The sequence below is a fragment of the Nannospalax galili genome, unplaced genomic scaffold (assembly GCF_000622305.1).
Source record: "Nannospalax galili isolate Female #2095 unplaced genomic scaffold, S.galili_v1.0 scaffold187, whole genome shotgun sequence".
Lineage (NCBI taxonomy): Eukaryota > Metazoa > Chordata > Mammalia > Rodentia > Spalacidae > Nannospalax > Nannospalax galili.
In genome coordinates, this window is record NW_008357584.1 from 910,189 (window position 1) to 927,366 (window position 17,178).

General features: G+C 39.0%; 1 protein-coding gene across 2 annotated transcripts; it reads right to left on the reverse strand.

Annotated features, from left to right (window-relative positions):
* Positions 1 to 4,737: 4,737 nt before the first annotated feature.
* Tac1 (tachykinin precursor 1) lies at positions 4,738 to 12,742 on the reverse strand. 2 transcript variants are annotated; one of them, XM_008855212.2, is made up of 7 exons: positions 12,461 to 12,742; positions 11,945 to 12,076; positions 10,939 to 11,035; positions 10,433 to 10,477; positions 9,939 to 9,962; positions 8,515 to 8,568; positions 4,738 to 5,441 (listed from the first exon to the last, which is right to left on the reverse strand). In XM_008855212.2, the coding sequence occupies exons 2-7, from the start codon at positions 12,065 to 12,067 to the stop codon at positions 5,392 to 5,394; spliced, it is 393 nt and encodes a 130-aa protein (XP_008853434.1). In that variant the 5' UTR covers positions 12,068 to 12,076; positions 12,461 to 12,742; the 3' UTR covers positions 4,738 to 5,391. The 2 variants fall into 2 exon arrangements, with proteins under 2 accessions (XP_008853434.1, XP_008853436.1); XM_008855214.2 differs by lacking the exon at positions 10,433 to 10,477.
* Positions 12,743 to 17,178: the final 4,436 nt, after the last annotated feature.

The following is a 17,178-nucleotide window of genomic DNA, read 5'->3' on the forward strand; positions in this document are numbered from 1 at the left end:
TCATCTTTTAAAAAATATTTCTTTCAAACAATTTATTGTGTTTATTCTTACAATTTTTTTTATTAGTATCTGCCTTTTCTTTTAATTCTTAAAATTCTGCTTTCATTGAACTTACTTTGTTCTTTTTAGTACCTCTGGTTGAAATCGTATTAGTTAAATTTTAATTCTTTGGCTTATAAAAGAAGTTCATATCTGGGCATTGTAGCTCATGTTTGTAATCTCAGCACTGGGGTGACTGAGACAGGAGATTTACAAGTTCCAGGCCAGCCTATGCTACATAGCAAGATGCTGTCTCAAGGTGACAAAAAAATCCCTTATTTTTGGTATAAAATTTCTCCTGGGCACTGTGTTGGCCCCATATTCAGGTTTTGACATACAGGTCTTATAGAGGGTGCAGAACTGAGATATCACAGCAGACTTGAAACTGCCATTCTGAAAAAGGCTGGTTTATCATCTTGGAGCCTGCCTAGCACTTGGGAACATGCATGACTGACTAGCTCATCCTTCACTGATATGAAACTTTCCTTACAGGATTAGTATGGCTTTCTTTACAGACTCTATAAGTGAGGTGCTTTATCTGGATGACTCTTATTCTTCTCAGATTTTGGTATATGTTACCTAAAGGTGACTATGGACAAGCCCTCAATAAAAACCTTGGGCACAGTCTTTAAGTGGCTTCCTTGGGCAGAAATATTGTGTAAAAATTGCTGCAGTTTTTCCTGCTGGGAGAGGAATGTGTTCAGTGTATTCCTCAAGAAAGGAGGGTGGGTATATATGAAGGTTGTAGATGTGCTTAAAAAATACCCCTTTAAACTAACCTAACAGGTCGGTCTTTAGTATGTCTGGTAAGTTGTTTTCATAATTATTATAAATATAGGCAGGTTTCAATTGGTTTTTCTGTTTTTTATTTGCCAAGTGATTCTGTTGTGCTTTCTCTGCCTTAGACTGTATTTTAATATTTCCTTTATCTTCTTGGACAGTTGTAAACTCACTTATTAGTTCAGTTTTAACCTTTGTACACTTTCAGTTGATGCCAGAAATCTATGCTTTCCTGTTTTGTTTTTTCTTTTTGTGGGAAAAAGGGCTCTTAGATAGCATCTCTCTATGTAGAACAGGCTACCCCAAAACTCGTAGCACTCTTCCTCCCTCCACCTCCCAAGTGCTAGAATTACAGATGTGCACCACCAGGCCTGGCTTGCAACCCAGAATAGGATCTTCATTAAAATGCAAGAAAGTTTTATACTGGTCCATGCTCCTGCCCCTAATGCTTATGTTGATATCATATGAGATCTTATTTCCAAATTATTTATTTAACACACACAGGTAATTTTGACTTATAAATACTTTTTAGATGATTACTTTGTTCACCACACTTCCTGTCAATAATTACTTCTTCTTAGATTTAGTTTTCTTTATGCTGACATTATCCTCTAGTTATTCTTTCAAAGTAGGTGTGCATAAGCTTTCTGTTTGGAAATGCCCATAGTTTTTAGGAGAAGTTGAATGGCTAATTTCATCCCACAGACCTGAGCAAGATCAGGGTGCTCACTTCTGCCTCATCACCCTTCTTATTAAACCCACGTTGACTAAGAGCTGCTAAAGCTTCAGCTCTTCCCTTGCAACCCTTACAAATCTAGGTACATGACTAATACAACCTATGTTCCCATACCTTCTGTGAATTGGAACTGGGAACAATTATCAGAATGGAGTGGAATGTTGACTGACCTTCACCAATGTTAACATCAATTCCTGTTGTCACATTATAATGATTTTAATAAAGGTTTAAGCTAACTCCTTCTGGTTGCTTGATCGTCTACAAATTCATCCTTGGTTTTAAGCAATCTCTGGCTGAATATTATCTTGCTTAGTGGTTTTGGATGCTTTCTCCTTATCTCATGGTATGCAGCATTGCCATGAAAAGCTCCTTTCTTCTGGGTTGGCATTTCTCCCTGCTCTTTGTTTCCTGCTGGGGCTGGGACTCAGCTCATGCTGTCTGCACATTTTCACTTTTAGAGACTTTCATAAATTTCAGGTCCACCAAAATTCTTTCTACTGTTTTGAAGAAAAACCAGTATACTTATTTCCTTTATTATTATTTTATATATTATTTTATTTTATGAGTGTATTGCCTGCATGTGTGCAATTGCACCTGTGTTGTGTAACGCCCTTGGAGGTCAGAAGAGAGCGTTGGATACCATGGAACTGGAGTTATAGGCAGTTAGCTGCCGTATGGGTGCTGGAATTTGAACCCAGGTCCTCTGCAAGAGCAGCCAAGTGCTCTTAACTCCTGAGCCATCTCTCCAGTCCTATTAATTTTCTTTAAAAACATACATTTAAAAATCATTTACAGTGATTTCTTTTTAAAAGGAGAGATTTTAGTATGTGCACAAATGGAAAAGATCTTATTTTTGTTGCTTGTATGGGTTCATGTGAGACTGTATCCTCAGAGAATAGCTTTGCACATGAAGAGGACCTGCACCTTCACTTTATACATTTCTTTGTATGAAGTTCTGCTTAATAGCTTCCTTTTGGCTGAGCACAATGGAGCGTACATTGCTGGGTGTCTTCCTGGCTCCCCTCTCACTGCTCTTTCCAGTTTTCTCTGTCAGTGTAGTGCCCTGTATTGTTGCTTATCTGTGGATGGCTTTACACGATCTTCTTTCCATTCACCAGTTGAATTTGCCCAATGGGAGACAGAACGAGGGGAGAGAGTAGGAGGGTAGCAGGGTGGGGTGATTTACTCCCCAGTGTCCTCACTCTGCTCTGCTCTCCTATACTTGATCACTGATTTTGGCTTCCACCTTCCCATCGAAGACAGCAGCTATTAGGCACTCTTGATTCACCCTTGGTCCTTCTGGCCTAGGATAGCAGTGGCTCCCAAGGGTGCTAGTGTGGAGAACCATATGCCTTGTTTGTGCTCGGTAATTAGTCCTTTTATAAATCCTCCTCAGGCTACTCAAATTGAGTGTCAAATCTTTTGCTCTCAATGGTAACCAATATGAAAGCAAAAAGAACAAGTCAATGAAGCACTAAAGTATACAGGTAATTCGGTGTGGTATTTTTGTTTTATGGCAGAATAAAACAAGCAAGAATATAGGTAAAGACAACTTATTTTAGTTAAAGGAAATATGCCATTAGGGGAAAAAAGAGTAAATATTTTGTGAGTACAGATGGGAAGCTCAATTTACCTCCATTACCCTAGTCACGGTGTTTCTTGGCTTCCAGGCCTGGAGGGAAGGCGTGAGTGTGGTCCTGATGAATGCCTGTCTTCACCCTGTGCCACACAGATTTATAGGCCCTTAGAGCCAGCAGGGTTTGTGGGGCCTAGCTAGCACAGCCACAAACAACACAGAGCACTGCATAATTTGTGGTCTAGCCCTGGATTTAATTTGTGAGGAAAATATTTAAAAGCAACCTCCACACTGCTGCTGATTCAATGTGCCTATGGAAATCTGTAATGGATAAAATATGGCACTTGTTTTCCCACAGGCATGTTGGAAAGTAGCTATCAATCAACAGATAACATCCACTGAATGCACTCTGGGTGAGAGAGTATGCTGAAAGCCTCACACTTTTCAAGGCTTTATAGTATCGTTTTGCTCAGTTTTTACCTAAGCTCTGTGGTAGGTGGTGCTGCTGTGATTCCATTTTCACTAATGAGGAAAATAAGTCAACGAAAGGCTAAGGGATGTCTTCATCATTACAAGCTCATAAAGTGATGGGGCCAGAATTAAAACCTGAGCAGTTCGACTCTGCAACATAAGCTTTTCTTCACTTTTATTATAACATGTATGCAGAAATATATACGAACATATGATGCAGAAAGGCTGTTCTGTGTCTAACAACACACATGTGATGGGAGATAATACCATGATATCACTTTAAAGGACTGCATCACATTCTACATGGTCTATCAACATGTTTAATCATTTTCACTGTTAGATGTGTATTTTTTGTCCTGCCTTTCTCAGTGGTTCCTTTGCAAACTTCACTTCTCTCATCTTACAATCTCTGGTTCCAGCAATTCCTTAAGCTTTAGATCCTCATCTGTTACCATAAAATGATTATGGTAACAATAATGAAAATACTTTCCTCCTGGAGTGATTGTACACATTTAATTTAGCTATTTCTGTGATATTATCTATTATACTATTTCAATAGAATCCTAAATGTTGTTATTAAGCAGCAAGGGATTAGAGGACTTAGACTTTCTCCATTATATAAGTTGCAATATTTAAATATTATAAATAATTATAATAAAATTGTTGTTAAATATAAATTTCAGACACTATTAAGTTCAATTAAAGATGCGGAAATTAAAATACACATTAGCTTTCCTCTTATACAAATGGTTTCATTGATCAGCAACGTGACTGTGTCTTCAACTTTCTCTCTTCTGAGTATCAGGTTTGATACCTAAATTCTCACTCCACTCTTGCACTAGTGCTTTATACATGGGCTTTAAAAAGGCAGAAAACAACCATGTGCTGATGTGATATTTTATTTAACAAAGAAATAGAATGACCACTGAATTTATCTTCAAAACAGAACAGATTATTGTGCTATCTTTAATAAGGAACCATAGGCATACATAAGCAGAACTTAGACTTTACTCTTTGGATTCCAAAATGCAATTGGTTTCTCAATGAACTATTTCATGTCAAATGACTTAATAGAATAGTGTATGTTTGGGGGGGGGCATGTGTGTGTGCATGCGTGCGTGTGTGTGTGTGTGAGAGAGAGAGAGAGAGAGAGAGAGAGAGAGAGAGAGAAAGAAATATATTTTAACTAAAACAGCTTGAGCATACTTCATCTTGTAGAAGAATAGTTGTTGATTTGAGATAAATATTAATGAACGAATATGACAAGGTTCCTGAAGATATATTCTTTTATTTAAAATGGTAGCTATCACAACACATCACACAATGAATGAAGACCATAGAATCACGATAAAACTTTTTAAAACATCTCTATATAGTCACACAACATGAAACATGCTGATAGGAAACAGTCAGATACCAAAGTCTCAGCATATTTTCAGCACAAAAGCAACCAGGGGAAGCACAAAGCCACATAGGAGTATCTTCCCTTCCAATGGAGCTGTCAGAGCAATGATTTCTTTCTTTGGAGACAGGTTTTTACAATTCCATTGAACACTGTGCTTTGCTGAGGAGTTCCCACTGATTTCTACCTCTTAGGAAGTCACACTAAAACTACAACACATGTTTACAACACTTATTGGCACAATATGAAAAAATAAACACTTTTTTGAGTTTTCCACTCATAACAACAATTGTTAAATAAATAATTATTCTTCGTAGTGCATGTTCTATTTTACCTTTCATCACTCATTGACACAAATGAAGCTGAATAGATAATGTGTTAGGGAGATTATTTACGTCTTCTTTCATAATTCTGCATTGCGTTTCGTTCATAAGCCACTGGAAAAAAGAGGAAGTAAAAAGTGTTTTAAGAGAATTCACTGAGGGGGTAGTAAGTTCAATCATACATTAAATTATTGCAAAGTCATAATGACCTTCCCCCCAGAAGATGTATTTCTAAGTGTTTTATTTGTATATCTTCCAAGCTTGTCTTATTCTTTATCCTGACTAGAAGTGCTCAGACCCCATGATGAATCAGAGAAAGGACATACCTCAGCAACTATGTATTAGCAGGATGAAAGTGAGATGTTGAGCTTTCATTCTAGGGCAAAGGCCACTAAACTAGAGACTATAAGTCATTTGTTCTTATAAATAAAATTTTATTTGAACACGTATATATGTGATCCAGGTATGTATTAACTACAGGTGCCTTGGTTTTAAAATGGGAGATTTGAGTAGTTGCTAGAGACCTCATGACTCACAAATGTCTAAAGTATTTAGGACATTGCTCTTTTCAGGAAAAGGATGCTTGATCTCTGTTTTAGGGTTAAGGCTTCTTCCTTTCTTCTGGATGCGTTCCATAATGACAGATTGATTGCATTGAGACTAAAACTACTCTTAATTTCTGTAGGTGATTACACTGGACCCACAAATATACAGCACAATTTAACTTACTTCTTAAAAACCTGGATGGCCTGTGAAATGTTAATTACTACTTCCAAAGTTACTTAATACACAACTACTAAGTAATTAAGGACTCTGACTCTAGCTAAAAAATTGGCTAGTTGTATTATATTATGTATAATGTCAAGGATAAGTATAATCATCTATGTAAGAATATTTTTCACCATTTTAGCCAGCATTTGATAACTTAGATTTGCATTATAATGAAACTAATGTGCTTGTGGAAAATCCATATGCCCTGCAAAAATGCCCAATTTAAGTTGAATAAACAGAGGAATAATCTGTAGAAGTCAGTGCTTCTCTAAGCAGTGACTTTTTGAGAGAGAGAGAGAGAGAGAGAGAGAGAGAGAGAGAGAGAGAGAGAGAGAGAGAGAGAGAGAGAGAGAAAAGAACACAAAGAAAACAAAATATACTTTCGCCGGTGGTTTCTAAGGCGCCGGGTTATTTTTGCACACAAGACATGAGAAGGGAGAGAGAGAGAGAAGGTACCAGGATTAGCACAGTCTCCTTTCCAGTGTTGGCTTGCTAAGGCCTGGATCCCTTTCTCTGAAGAAGGTGAGCAATGAGCTAAATGTTTCGTATCAGTTATATATGCAAACCTGAGGTGAAACAGACTGAGTCCCAAGCTGGACAGTTTTGAAGGAGGAAAAAGTTTGTTTCTCATTCTTTTTTTTTTTGTTAGGAGGAGGATGACTAACACAAGTCAATCCTTGGCAAGCTTTAAGGTAATAAATTTTTGTGCCTCATGGAGGTAAGCAACAAAAGACTGACTAGCAACTTAGCTGGACATAATGTTCTCCGTCATGGAAGCAATTTCTTATCTGGTCCTTGAACTCTGAAAATGTCTGCTAACTTCTGTGTGTCTGAGTTGATGAGAGCTTGTTGATTTATCGGATTGTCAAAGGGGTGTGTGACCATGAGAGGGTAAGGATTAGATGCCTGAAGAATAATACTGACAACCATGTCTCAAATGGATATGTGAAATGATCCCAGCTACTTTCCCCCTACTTTTTCCTTTTGTATTTTCTTAACTAAATGCAAGAAAAAAAATTTAGTTATAAATTGGTTCTGATTCATTACAGTGATTCTATTATTACTATTACTATTCTATTATTATTTATTAATTTAAGTATATTTAATCTGCTCTAAATTGCACAGCACTTTGTTTATAAATTAAGCATATTCTGAAAGCTGAATAAAATTTAGAAATGGAGAGTTGATGATTAATACAATTACTAAGAAAACCACAGTTACATCAGAACTGGCAGGTATGGAGACAAGCACACTGTGGCTTAAAGTTATATTCCATTTCTCAAAGCTGAAACAATTACAAGTTTACACATAGCTTCTATAAGACTTAAACTTGGGTAGCCTCCAAATTACTGAAGAGAAAATACAGAGGTCATGTCTAAATTTTGAAAGTGGAGAATTAATAATAAAAATGCTAGAATAATTGTTTTTATGTGAGTCCAGATAACTAAGAATGAAGCCATCCATCGCATCATAGATTTTCTAGAAATTCTAAAGATTATCAATAGATAAGACAGCTGATGATTATATTCTAACCAATTATATGTTGATCATTTTAATCTGCTTTCATTGCAAGTAAAATACAGAGAATTTGAATAGTTTTGCCAGGGAGCCTAAGCTAAGGATTTGAGTGTGCTTAACAAGAAGTCAGTTTCCATGAAAATGATACAGGGGTCATTTAACTTTGAATAGAGTTCGATGAATGAATAAGTGATTTTAGAGATGCCTTTGTGACATTTATATAGAGAATGCAAGCTGGATAAAGATCGATATGCAGTCTTTATGGCATGTGAAATCCTTCTTTAGATCTAAAATGTCTTTGGAGAACTATGGCATCTCTTCTCTAAGGGTTTTATAACCAGAACTGAAGGATGATTTGAATGTGTTCCCTTTTGAAGACTTTGGAATAGACCCTACCACACTCATCCTCTCCAACACCCATTAGACACTGAGATTTTAAGCTTCTGTAACTTTGTAAAAAGCTAGTGGTTTGGATAAACATTTTGCTTGTTCTAACTTTTTATTTTTGTATAGGAAGATTGCCAGATGTAGCATATTTTGAAACTTTCATATTTTGATCATAAATGAAAAACTCTCATCTTTCCCTAAGGGTTCCAGTACAGCTTATGAGAACATCTATGGAAAAGTGTTAGATTAGCCCAAAGACTCAGGGTGGGTAATGAGTTAAGGAGGCAGGCACTGGAAATGCTGGTGGGTTGAGAGAAATAGACTGATGAGGTGATATTAGTTTAAGCATCTATCCATTCTTAGCTATGAGTGCTACAATTAAAATTTTCTCTATAAATGCTTATATAAGTCCATTACCCCTTTTAGAAAATACGTTGAACACTATACCTTATAAAAATAGTAGAAGTAGATCTATGAGACTGTATATTTTTAGATATGATTTTATACATACCAGAATTTAAAGCTCTTTTGCCCATTAGTCCAACAAAGGAATCTGTTTTATGCCCTGGAAAAATACATTTAGGGGTTTTAAATATGTATGTTTTTGAGGAAATAAACTCTTATAACCAGTAAAAAGTAAAGCAAGCTTCTTAATACATGCCTATATAAAATAAATGAGTCTATCTCAAATCATAGTGAGCCCAAAGAAATGAAGATTTCCTATCTTATAAATCACACTAAAACAATAAAATGAAAGTACTTTTCTCAATTCAGTATCTAAATATTGACAATCCCTTTTATCTAAATTGTATTTTATTTATTATATTAAGCATTATATATTCCCACTATTGGAGCTAGCTTTGGAAGTTTTTTTTTTTTGAGTCAAAAAACATTTGTGTGTGAGAGAAAGATCCAAGCTTATATCTTTATTACAAAATATGTTGTATTTCTTTGCAAGTGAACCTTTAGTAAGATCTCTATCTTTGATGGTTGGAATCTTCTAAAAGGTCACATTTAGTGGACTTGAAAATACTTCTTTTAGGAAGGCTTATTAGTTTTAACATTAATAGAGCACATTAACTTTATTGCATACAATTTTGCTATGTATAATTCTTTTGAAATTTAAATTCTTAGAAAGTAAATATGAATAAGATGTATTGTTATAAAAAAATGAAGCCTTTGGAAAGGTTATTATCTTTATGCTACTGCAAGGACTTTTCCTGGTTTCTACTGTGTCAGTTGAGAACGGAACTACCACCTATCTGGGGTCTACTCTGCCACCAGGCCAGTCAAATTCAGGGCAGTCACAAAAATAGGGAATATGGTTGCCAGGAACCTTTCCTGACAACTCTGGATCCATCAACAGGGGAAATGTGGCTTTAAAGACCCTCCAGTGCCACAATTTTATTGTCTTCATTGTCCTTTAGTAGATCGCTCATTCAATTATGAGATTAAGAAATAACAAAAAACAAAAACCCAGCATCTCTGTTTTCCCATTTTCTACGTATTCACCCACTCCACTTAATGAGCTGCTGAATGTCCTTTCTCCATGTCATTATGGAACTCAGTTCAGGAACATGAGTTTGAAGGTGTATGAATGCTCTTTTTTCTTTCATTGTAAATGAGCATCGGGGGAGGGTGGAGAAGAATGCATGTGATGGATGTCTGACCCTAATATTGAAATTCGAAAACTAAAAGTTTGCCAGTGTTAAAGGACTTTTTATTTTACATTTTTAAAATGTAGTGCATGTTTTTGGTAGCAACAGAGTTTAGTCATAGTAATTACTCATGTAATCACATTCTGGACATAAGTCTCCTCCTATAGTGTCTTAATTAAAATTATTAGGCCCTATGTTATGACTCAAAGGTAATGATGAAAAATTCACTATCACTAACATTAGCATTTGATAAATGTAAAAATAATTGTTAACTTACTTTTGTGAGAGATCTGGCCATGTCCTATAAGAAAAGAAGCTGGTGTTAGCAGACACATAAGGCTTTCTTTTTAAAAAGCTACTTCAGATCTTTTAGAGAGAGCTTAAGAAGAGTGGGTTTTCAAAATATTCAACATTCCCCACTTATGTACTATTTTGAGAAATAAAGCAGATGCATGCTAACTAAATTATTAATAAGATTCAGCCATTTTAACAACCAAAGGAATAGTTATTAAATGCCTTCCACCAACCATGGGTTAAAATGTAGAACTGTGGAACTCTTAAGGTTAGTTATTAATGGTAATCATACACTATGTTCAAGGATGGCCACACACTTCACACTTCACATGCACACACATGTACACTACAGAGAGTGAGAGAGAGAGCGAGAGAGAGAGAGAGAGGAGAAACTTAGGAGTAAGAACTTATATTTCCACCATAAACTATTTTCTTATATGACCATTCACAATAGTAAAGATTTATAGGAGTGTTTACCATAAAGAGACTTTAACAGGGCCACTTGTTTTTCAATTGAGGAATCTGACAAGAGATGAATTGGCATTAACTCTCATACCCTCCACTAATAGTGCCATGAACTCAAGGTAATTGAATATTTCTATCATGCAGCAAGGGGCAGCAGAATCTAACATCTAACCCAACCCTAGAGAACACGCTATAGGCATCTTCCATCAGCGATTGGACCAGCTATGCCCTGGAAAGCCCCTGTTATTTGGATCTTTAGTCCTAGAAGCCCTTAGCTAGGTGGTTAGTTCCTGGTTTGGGTCACATCAGTGCTGTGAAGCATGCGAAATGGATCTTGCTCTCCGTCGGTGGGCTCTTGCCAAAGTTAGTGAGTGCAGACCAGAGTCTTGCCCTGGGAACCACAACCCTTTTAAACGTATACATTTCTACTCGCAGGGCAAGGGGACACTTGAGGGCTCCAGGAAGGAGCAAGCACACAGGCCAGGCAGCCGAGAGACCTAGAGACCAGTTCATCTCACCAGCATCACGCTTGCCCATTAATCCAAAGAACTGCTGAGGCTTGGGTCTCCGGGCGATTCTCTGTAGAAGATGCTCAAAGGGCTCAGGCAGCTCCTCCTGCGGGACAAAAGCCACGTGTAGACAATCTGAGTGAACCCGAGATAGGTGGTTCGAGAGTCCTAGCCTTTCCGGAGATACAGCTGCCCTGGAAGCCAGAAGCTGGCGGCTCCCTCACGCCCAGGCTCTCACCCCACCTCTAACCACCTGGGCTGCCTCCTCCCCTAAGCCTGCCTGGCAGCAGCGCAGCATCTTAGTCTCTAGTCCACTGTGTTTTCTGCCCTTTCTCCCACCGGAAGATTCACTCATCTGTCTTGCTACCATCTGACTTCGTCTGGTCCTGGCAAAGGCTTTAGAAATCCCTCACCGTCCTAAACGTACTTAGTGGTGCACGGAAGGGGTGTAGAAGGGTGACTACACTTTACAAGGGACCCAGCCACACAGCTTTCACTGTTTTCCCAAGGCGCGCTCCCTCAGGTGCTAGAGAGCCACGTAAAGGGAAACTTGTATCTACATCAAAACACTCGGCAAATCAGAAAGTTAGTTTCCCACCAGCTCTGCCTTTGAGACGCGCACCTCGCTCTTGTCCCGGTTTCTGCCCCTGACCATCTGGACCTCTTCTGTCTATGTTCAGCATCCCCAAACTCCCGGGCAGTGCAGCTGGGCTCCAGCCCCGCGAAACTACAGAATGAAACCTTGTGAGGGTTCCAGGCTGGTGAGGACCCCAGCTCTTCAACGAGAACATGGTTCCTGCAGGGGAGGTCCCTAGTGGAGGAAGCTTAGTTCAGGGCGTAAAACCCTGTGCGGGACCCTTAGGATGGCACCCTTTACATGCCACCTCGCGCCTCCAGTCTCCAAGGGTGGCGGTAGGTCCCGGTGCCGCACCACCAGGCTAGTGTTACCACAGGGGAAGGTAACCGCTCCCAAGCCCAGAAAGAACAGTGCCGGCCACTGGAGGCTGGGTCTCACCTTGATCTGGTCACTGTCGGACCAGTCGGACCAATAATTTAGATCATCGTTGGCACCGATTTCCTCTGCAAACAGTTGAGTGGAGACGAGAAAGAAGACCGCCACGGCCACGAGGATTTTCATGTTGGATTTCTAGGGCGAGTCGCGAGAAAAGACAAAGAGAAGAGTGGGGAATTACACACAGGTAGCGGGCGGCGACCCAAGGGTTAGTGCAGCAGAATTTTCAGCCCCACAAGGGAAAACGGGTCCGGTTAAACCAAGATTAAAAGCGTAAGGACTCACAATTCTCCAGTACCCTTTAGGGAAGAGGATAACGTCCCCAAAGAATCTCAAATCCCCTTCTCCCAGAGCCTCACCATCCCAGAGCCCCTAGCCCCTGACCCACCGCCTCAAGCTAGGAGACTCTGCGGGTGGGAGACAAAGAGGGGCGTTGGCATTTGAGGAACCGGCCTCCCCACCATCTGTGGCTGGGGACGCCACCTCCGACAGCAGCAGCTGGCGGGCGCTGGTACTCACTGCGGACCGGCGAGCGGGGATGCTCAGCAGGTGCGCTCTCGCGGCGCTCAGGCTTCACACTGTCCCTGGCCACGGTGGGGGAGGCGGCGGCGGAGGAGGTCTAAGTGCGCTCTTTTCCCCTCTCGGTGCTTCGCGGTATTTATCGCAGGCGTGACGAGCCAGAAGAGCCACGTGACACTCTCCCCACGCGACTTTCTGCTCAATATTTAATTAGCCGCCTCCTCTCCTTTCGCTTGCGTGATTGAGAGTTTCCGAGACGGTAACCCGTCGGTGTCCATAACATCTGGGCCCAAATGGGTTCGAAATGACGCAATTTTAAGGGAAGTGGAGGTCTTGCCATCCAATCCAGAGGCTTGTTTTCTTCCGTCTGCAAATCTGACGCCCCCTCCCCTCCCCTTCGGAGCAAGGTTCCGACACCTGAGATTACTCATCAAAACTGAGCAAAGTGACTCATGTCTCGGACTTCGACAACTTTTGTGTCTCCTGAGACAGGATAAGTTGCACTTTTGCGGATGGCCAAATAACTTGAGACATTAAGACCTTGTGATAGGAAATCATACTATGTCAGGAGCAGGCACTCCAAGGGGAGGAAGAGAGGAAGGGACGGAGGGGGCCGTTTTTCTTTCTCTTTCCACCTTCAAGAGTCATAAAGGTTTATGAGGTACTACATCTGTGGCTGGAACACCTCCGCTAAATCATCTACAACACAGGCATTTCTCTAGCACTACAAAAGGATTTTCAGTCTCATAGTGTTTTAGAAGATGGAGGCAGATTTATTTTACTTTTGGGGGGAAAAGGAATTTAAACGTGGCATTGTTTGTAGAACTTACTCGGCAGCCATTTGAGGAAAGCCCTCTTTCTTGTCACAGTTAGGAGAAGGGGTTGGAAGAGGATAATAGTGCCTCTCTCCTACCTGTTCTTGCTGAAGACTACAGATCCAGCAGGAGCATGCAGAATACCTACCTTCTGTCACCATGGGCTGTGCAGATCAGTCATGGAAGGCAGTCGTTGGCAGAAGGTGATTTTACAGAAACATCTGTCAAAGAAGATAGAATACTTCATCTTTAAATGAACGAAATGATACTTTGTTTTCTTCTTTTCCCTTTTCTTTCCCCTCTTTCTTTCTTTCTTTCTTTCTTTCTTTCTTTCTTTCTTTCTTTCTTTCTTTCTTTCTTTCTTTCTTTCTTTCTTTCTTTCTTTCTTTCTTTCTTTCTTTCTTTCTTTCTTTCTTTCTTTCTTTCTTTCTTTCTTTCTTTCTTTCTTTCTTTCTTTCTTTCTCAGGGTCTGATTATGTGACCCCCCCCACACAAATTGGTTATCCTCCCACTTCAGCCTCCCCTGTGCTGGAATTACAGGCGTGTGCTACCACACCTGGACTAATGTTGCATCTTGGATAGAGCTGTTTTCTCTCAGGTATTATATTTTTGAATGAATTTATTTTTAGTATAATGTGTAAAGGAAACAAATGTTTGTACGTCAAACCAATATTTCTCCTCTAATGTTTTTTTTTAATTAGCCTTGAATTTTGAAGTTCCTGTGGTTTTCACAATGTGAATATTTTATTTTTATTTGCAAAAAATTTTATATGGGAAATTGTAAACAGACACAAATGTAGAATCATTCACCTAAAATAATGTGTAAATTTTATGTACAGTCCTTCTTCTGTGTATGGTCCTTCCTGCTTTGTGTACAGTCCTTCCTATTTGATGAACAGTCCTTCCTGTTTCATGTATAGTCGTTCCTGTTTCAGGTACAGTCTTTCCTGTTTTGTGTACACCTCTTCCTGTTTCATGTATAGTTTTTCTTGTTTGATGAATAGTCCTTCCTGCTTCATGTACAGTCCTTCCTATTTCACTTCCACCCAGAAGGTAATGAAGCAAATTCCAGACCTCTCATTCTTGTAACTGTAAATATGTCAGCCTTTTTATCTAAAGGTAATGACTTTTAAAATAAAAATGTAACCATGACATTATTGCATCTAAAATAACATAATCTCTTGTGCCAGTAAGTATTCAAATGTTCTTCATAAATCTTCACCACTGCATACAATGTATTGATTAAAATCAACATTATAACCAGTCCATACACATATCTTGTCTGAATCAGTTCAGGCAGATACAGATAAATATCTCAAAGTGGGAGATTTACAGATAGCACAATTGTTTTCTCACAGTTCTGAAAGCTGGAATTCTGAGGTCAAGAGTTCAGGATGGCTTGGTTCTGGTGAGGGCCCTCCTTGAGGCTGTGGAATACTACCTTGTCCCCTTGTTCCATCCTATAAGCCAAGAAAAGCTCAAAAGGCTTCATTGTATTCCTTTTAAAAGCCAGCATGCGTTTAATCCCAGCAAACTGGAGGCAGAGGCAGGCAGATCTCTGTGAGTTCCAGGCCAATTTGGTTTATGTAGAGAGTACCAGGTCAGCCAGGGCCACATAGTGAGACCATGTCTATAAATACATACATACACACATACATACATACATACATACATACATACATGCATGCATACATACATAAACAAATAGGCACTAATCCCGTTCACAAGGGTTCTTCCCCATGACTTAATTACCTTAAAATTTTTATTTTTTTAATACTAATCACTTTGGAGGTTAGAATTTCAACCTGTGAATTTGGGGGTGACAGGAATATCAAGCTCAGTGTGTGTCTCCTAAATCTCCCCTGCCCCTCTCTTGTTGTTAGCTCATTGATAAGCAGGCATAGAGGACCTTGCCTCTGTACTTTGCTGATTTCTTTTGACTTGTTATCTCCTGTTTACCTCTTGTTGCACTTGTAGTATCTAGAAGCTTGATCCAATTTTTGTTTATTTTCCATTGGGTCACTTTATGTTTATTTTGTAGGAAGCATATCTCATCTGAATGTCGCCTGGCCTGTCATCAGCACTGACAGTCATTTTGTAGATCCTCAGCTCATTGGTTTCCAATCTATGGTGTTCATATTTCATCTTCCATTATTTATTATCTGAACTGTTTTTTCCACATAAAGAGAAACTTTTTTTTCCTCAGCAATTATGACTTTATTCTGAGACATGATTAATGCAGGAAATTTGAGATAAATGCCTGGCTACTTCTCTACCAATTGAAAATAATGTGTTGATAATTTACCACTTTTTGAGTATGATCTATTTTTTTAAACTAAGGACTATTTTGACCTCACAGATTTTAATCCATTTGAAACTTTTCAATGCACGATAATCTTTTAATTGATGCTCAAAGTATGCCTTCTTGACTAGTAAGTAGATGACTCTTTAAATTGACCCCTGAGATATTTTATTGATTTTTTGCAAGTTTTATACAATATAATTTGATGGTATTTGGAGGCCCTCCCCTATCTGCGCCCCCTTTATTGCCCCTTCTAAATTAATGCTCTTTCTCTCTATATGTGTATATAATAAAACAATGAGGTACAATGGATTAATTTCCTACTTTTTCCATGTCATTCATTAATTCCTACCTTAATTCTCTTTGTAATTTCATGTATTTTCTGACACACTTTCTTCCTTGAACATGGCAAAGTTGTGGATCTTTGCATTAGCACCCATGGCATTTCTTAAAACATGAAGTCTATTCTTGATCTTAGCCAAAAGGCCAAGAAGTGATTAGAATGTTAAATCTATGGAAATGGAAATGTTCTTAATGCATGCTAAGTTCATGAGTACTAGAATGGTGGCAAAGTCAGAACCTAATGTATGTGGTTTTTGTATTTACACACTAAAAGCTTGTAGAAAATAAAAATATATTATCATCTATTTATATGACTGAAAATAAATCACTTATTTATTTTTATGTACATGAATGTTTTGCCTACATGTGTGTATATGTATCACATACATGCAGTGCCCACAGTGGCCCAAAGAGGGCATTGGATCCCTTGGAAATGGTGTTACAGACAGTTGTGAGCTGCCATAGGGTGCTGGGAACTGAACCTGGGTTCTCAGCAAGAGGAACCAGTGCTCCAGCAGCTAGTGCTCTTAACTTCTGAGTCATCTCTCCAGCTATAGAAGTCACTTTTTAAGCTTCTTGTTATACTGTTTATAGTTTTTAAAGGGAAAAGCCACCTGATCATTTTCATAAAATAAGAACATACTCAATAACAAAAATCAAGCAGTGCATAAAAATACAACACTTGATTTAAAAAAGTTACCCCAAACTCAGAAATGGCAACTCCCAATATTAAGAGGACATTGTTGGAAAACTCTTTCTATGCATATTGTACAAATTGGGGGGTAGACCAATATACAGATACATGCAATGACTATGGTGTTTGTTAGTTACTTCTGTGCTGTTTTGATTACAATATCTAAAGAAACAATTTGAAGGATGAAAGATCTATTTAGGCTCACAGTTACAGAGGACTTCAGTCATCATGGTGAAGAAGGAGTGCTTCCTGGAGTCTGCTCCTATTATAGCTGAACAGGAAGCAGAGAACAGCAGGGAACCAGGAGCCCTGGTTCAAAAGTTCAAAATCTTGCCCTTATTATCCTGCTCCTTCCTGAGAGGCCCCACCTTTAAATGGTTCCACCCCCCCCCCAATAGCATCACTTGCTGAGGAACAGGCGTTCAAAACATGAGCCTGCCAAAACTGCCTTCTAAATATTTATGATTATACCAGTAGACAAATGCTACACCCAGCCTTAACCAGAGAAGCTTCTCTTTCCAAAGAACTGCCATGTTGGAGAAATTCATGGCTGTTCAAGGTACTG

Excerpts from the sequence above, each read along its gene's own strand:
- Tac1 (XM_008855212.2), bottom strand. The coding sequence starts at position 12,067 with ATGAAAATCCTCGTGGCCGTGGCGGTCTTCTTTCTCGTCTCCACTCAA. Across the intron at positions 11,036-11,944 it reads CCGACAGTGACCAGATCAAG|GAGGAGCTGCCTGAGCCCTT; the intron begins GTGAGACCCAGC and ends TTTGTCCCGCAG. Across the intron at positions 5,442-8,514 it reads CAAAAGAGCTTTAAATTCTG|TGGCTTATGAACGAAACGCA; the intron begins GTATGTATAAAA and ends TCTTTTTTCCAG.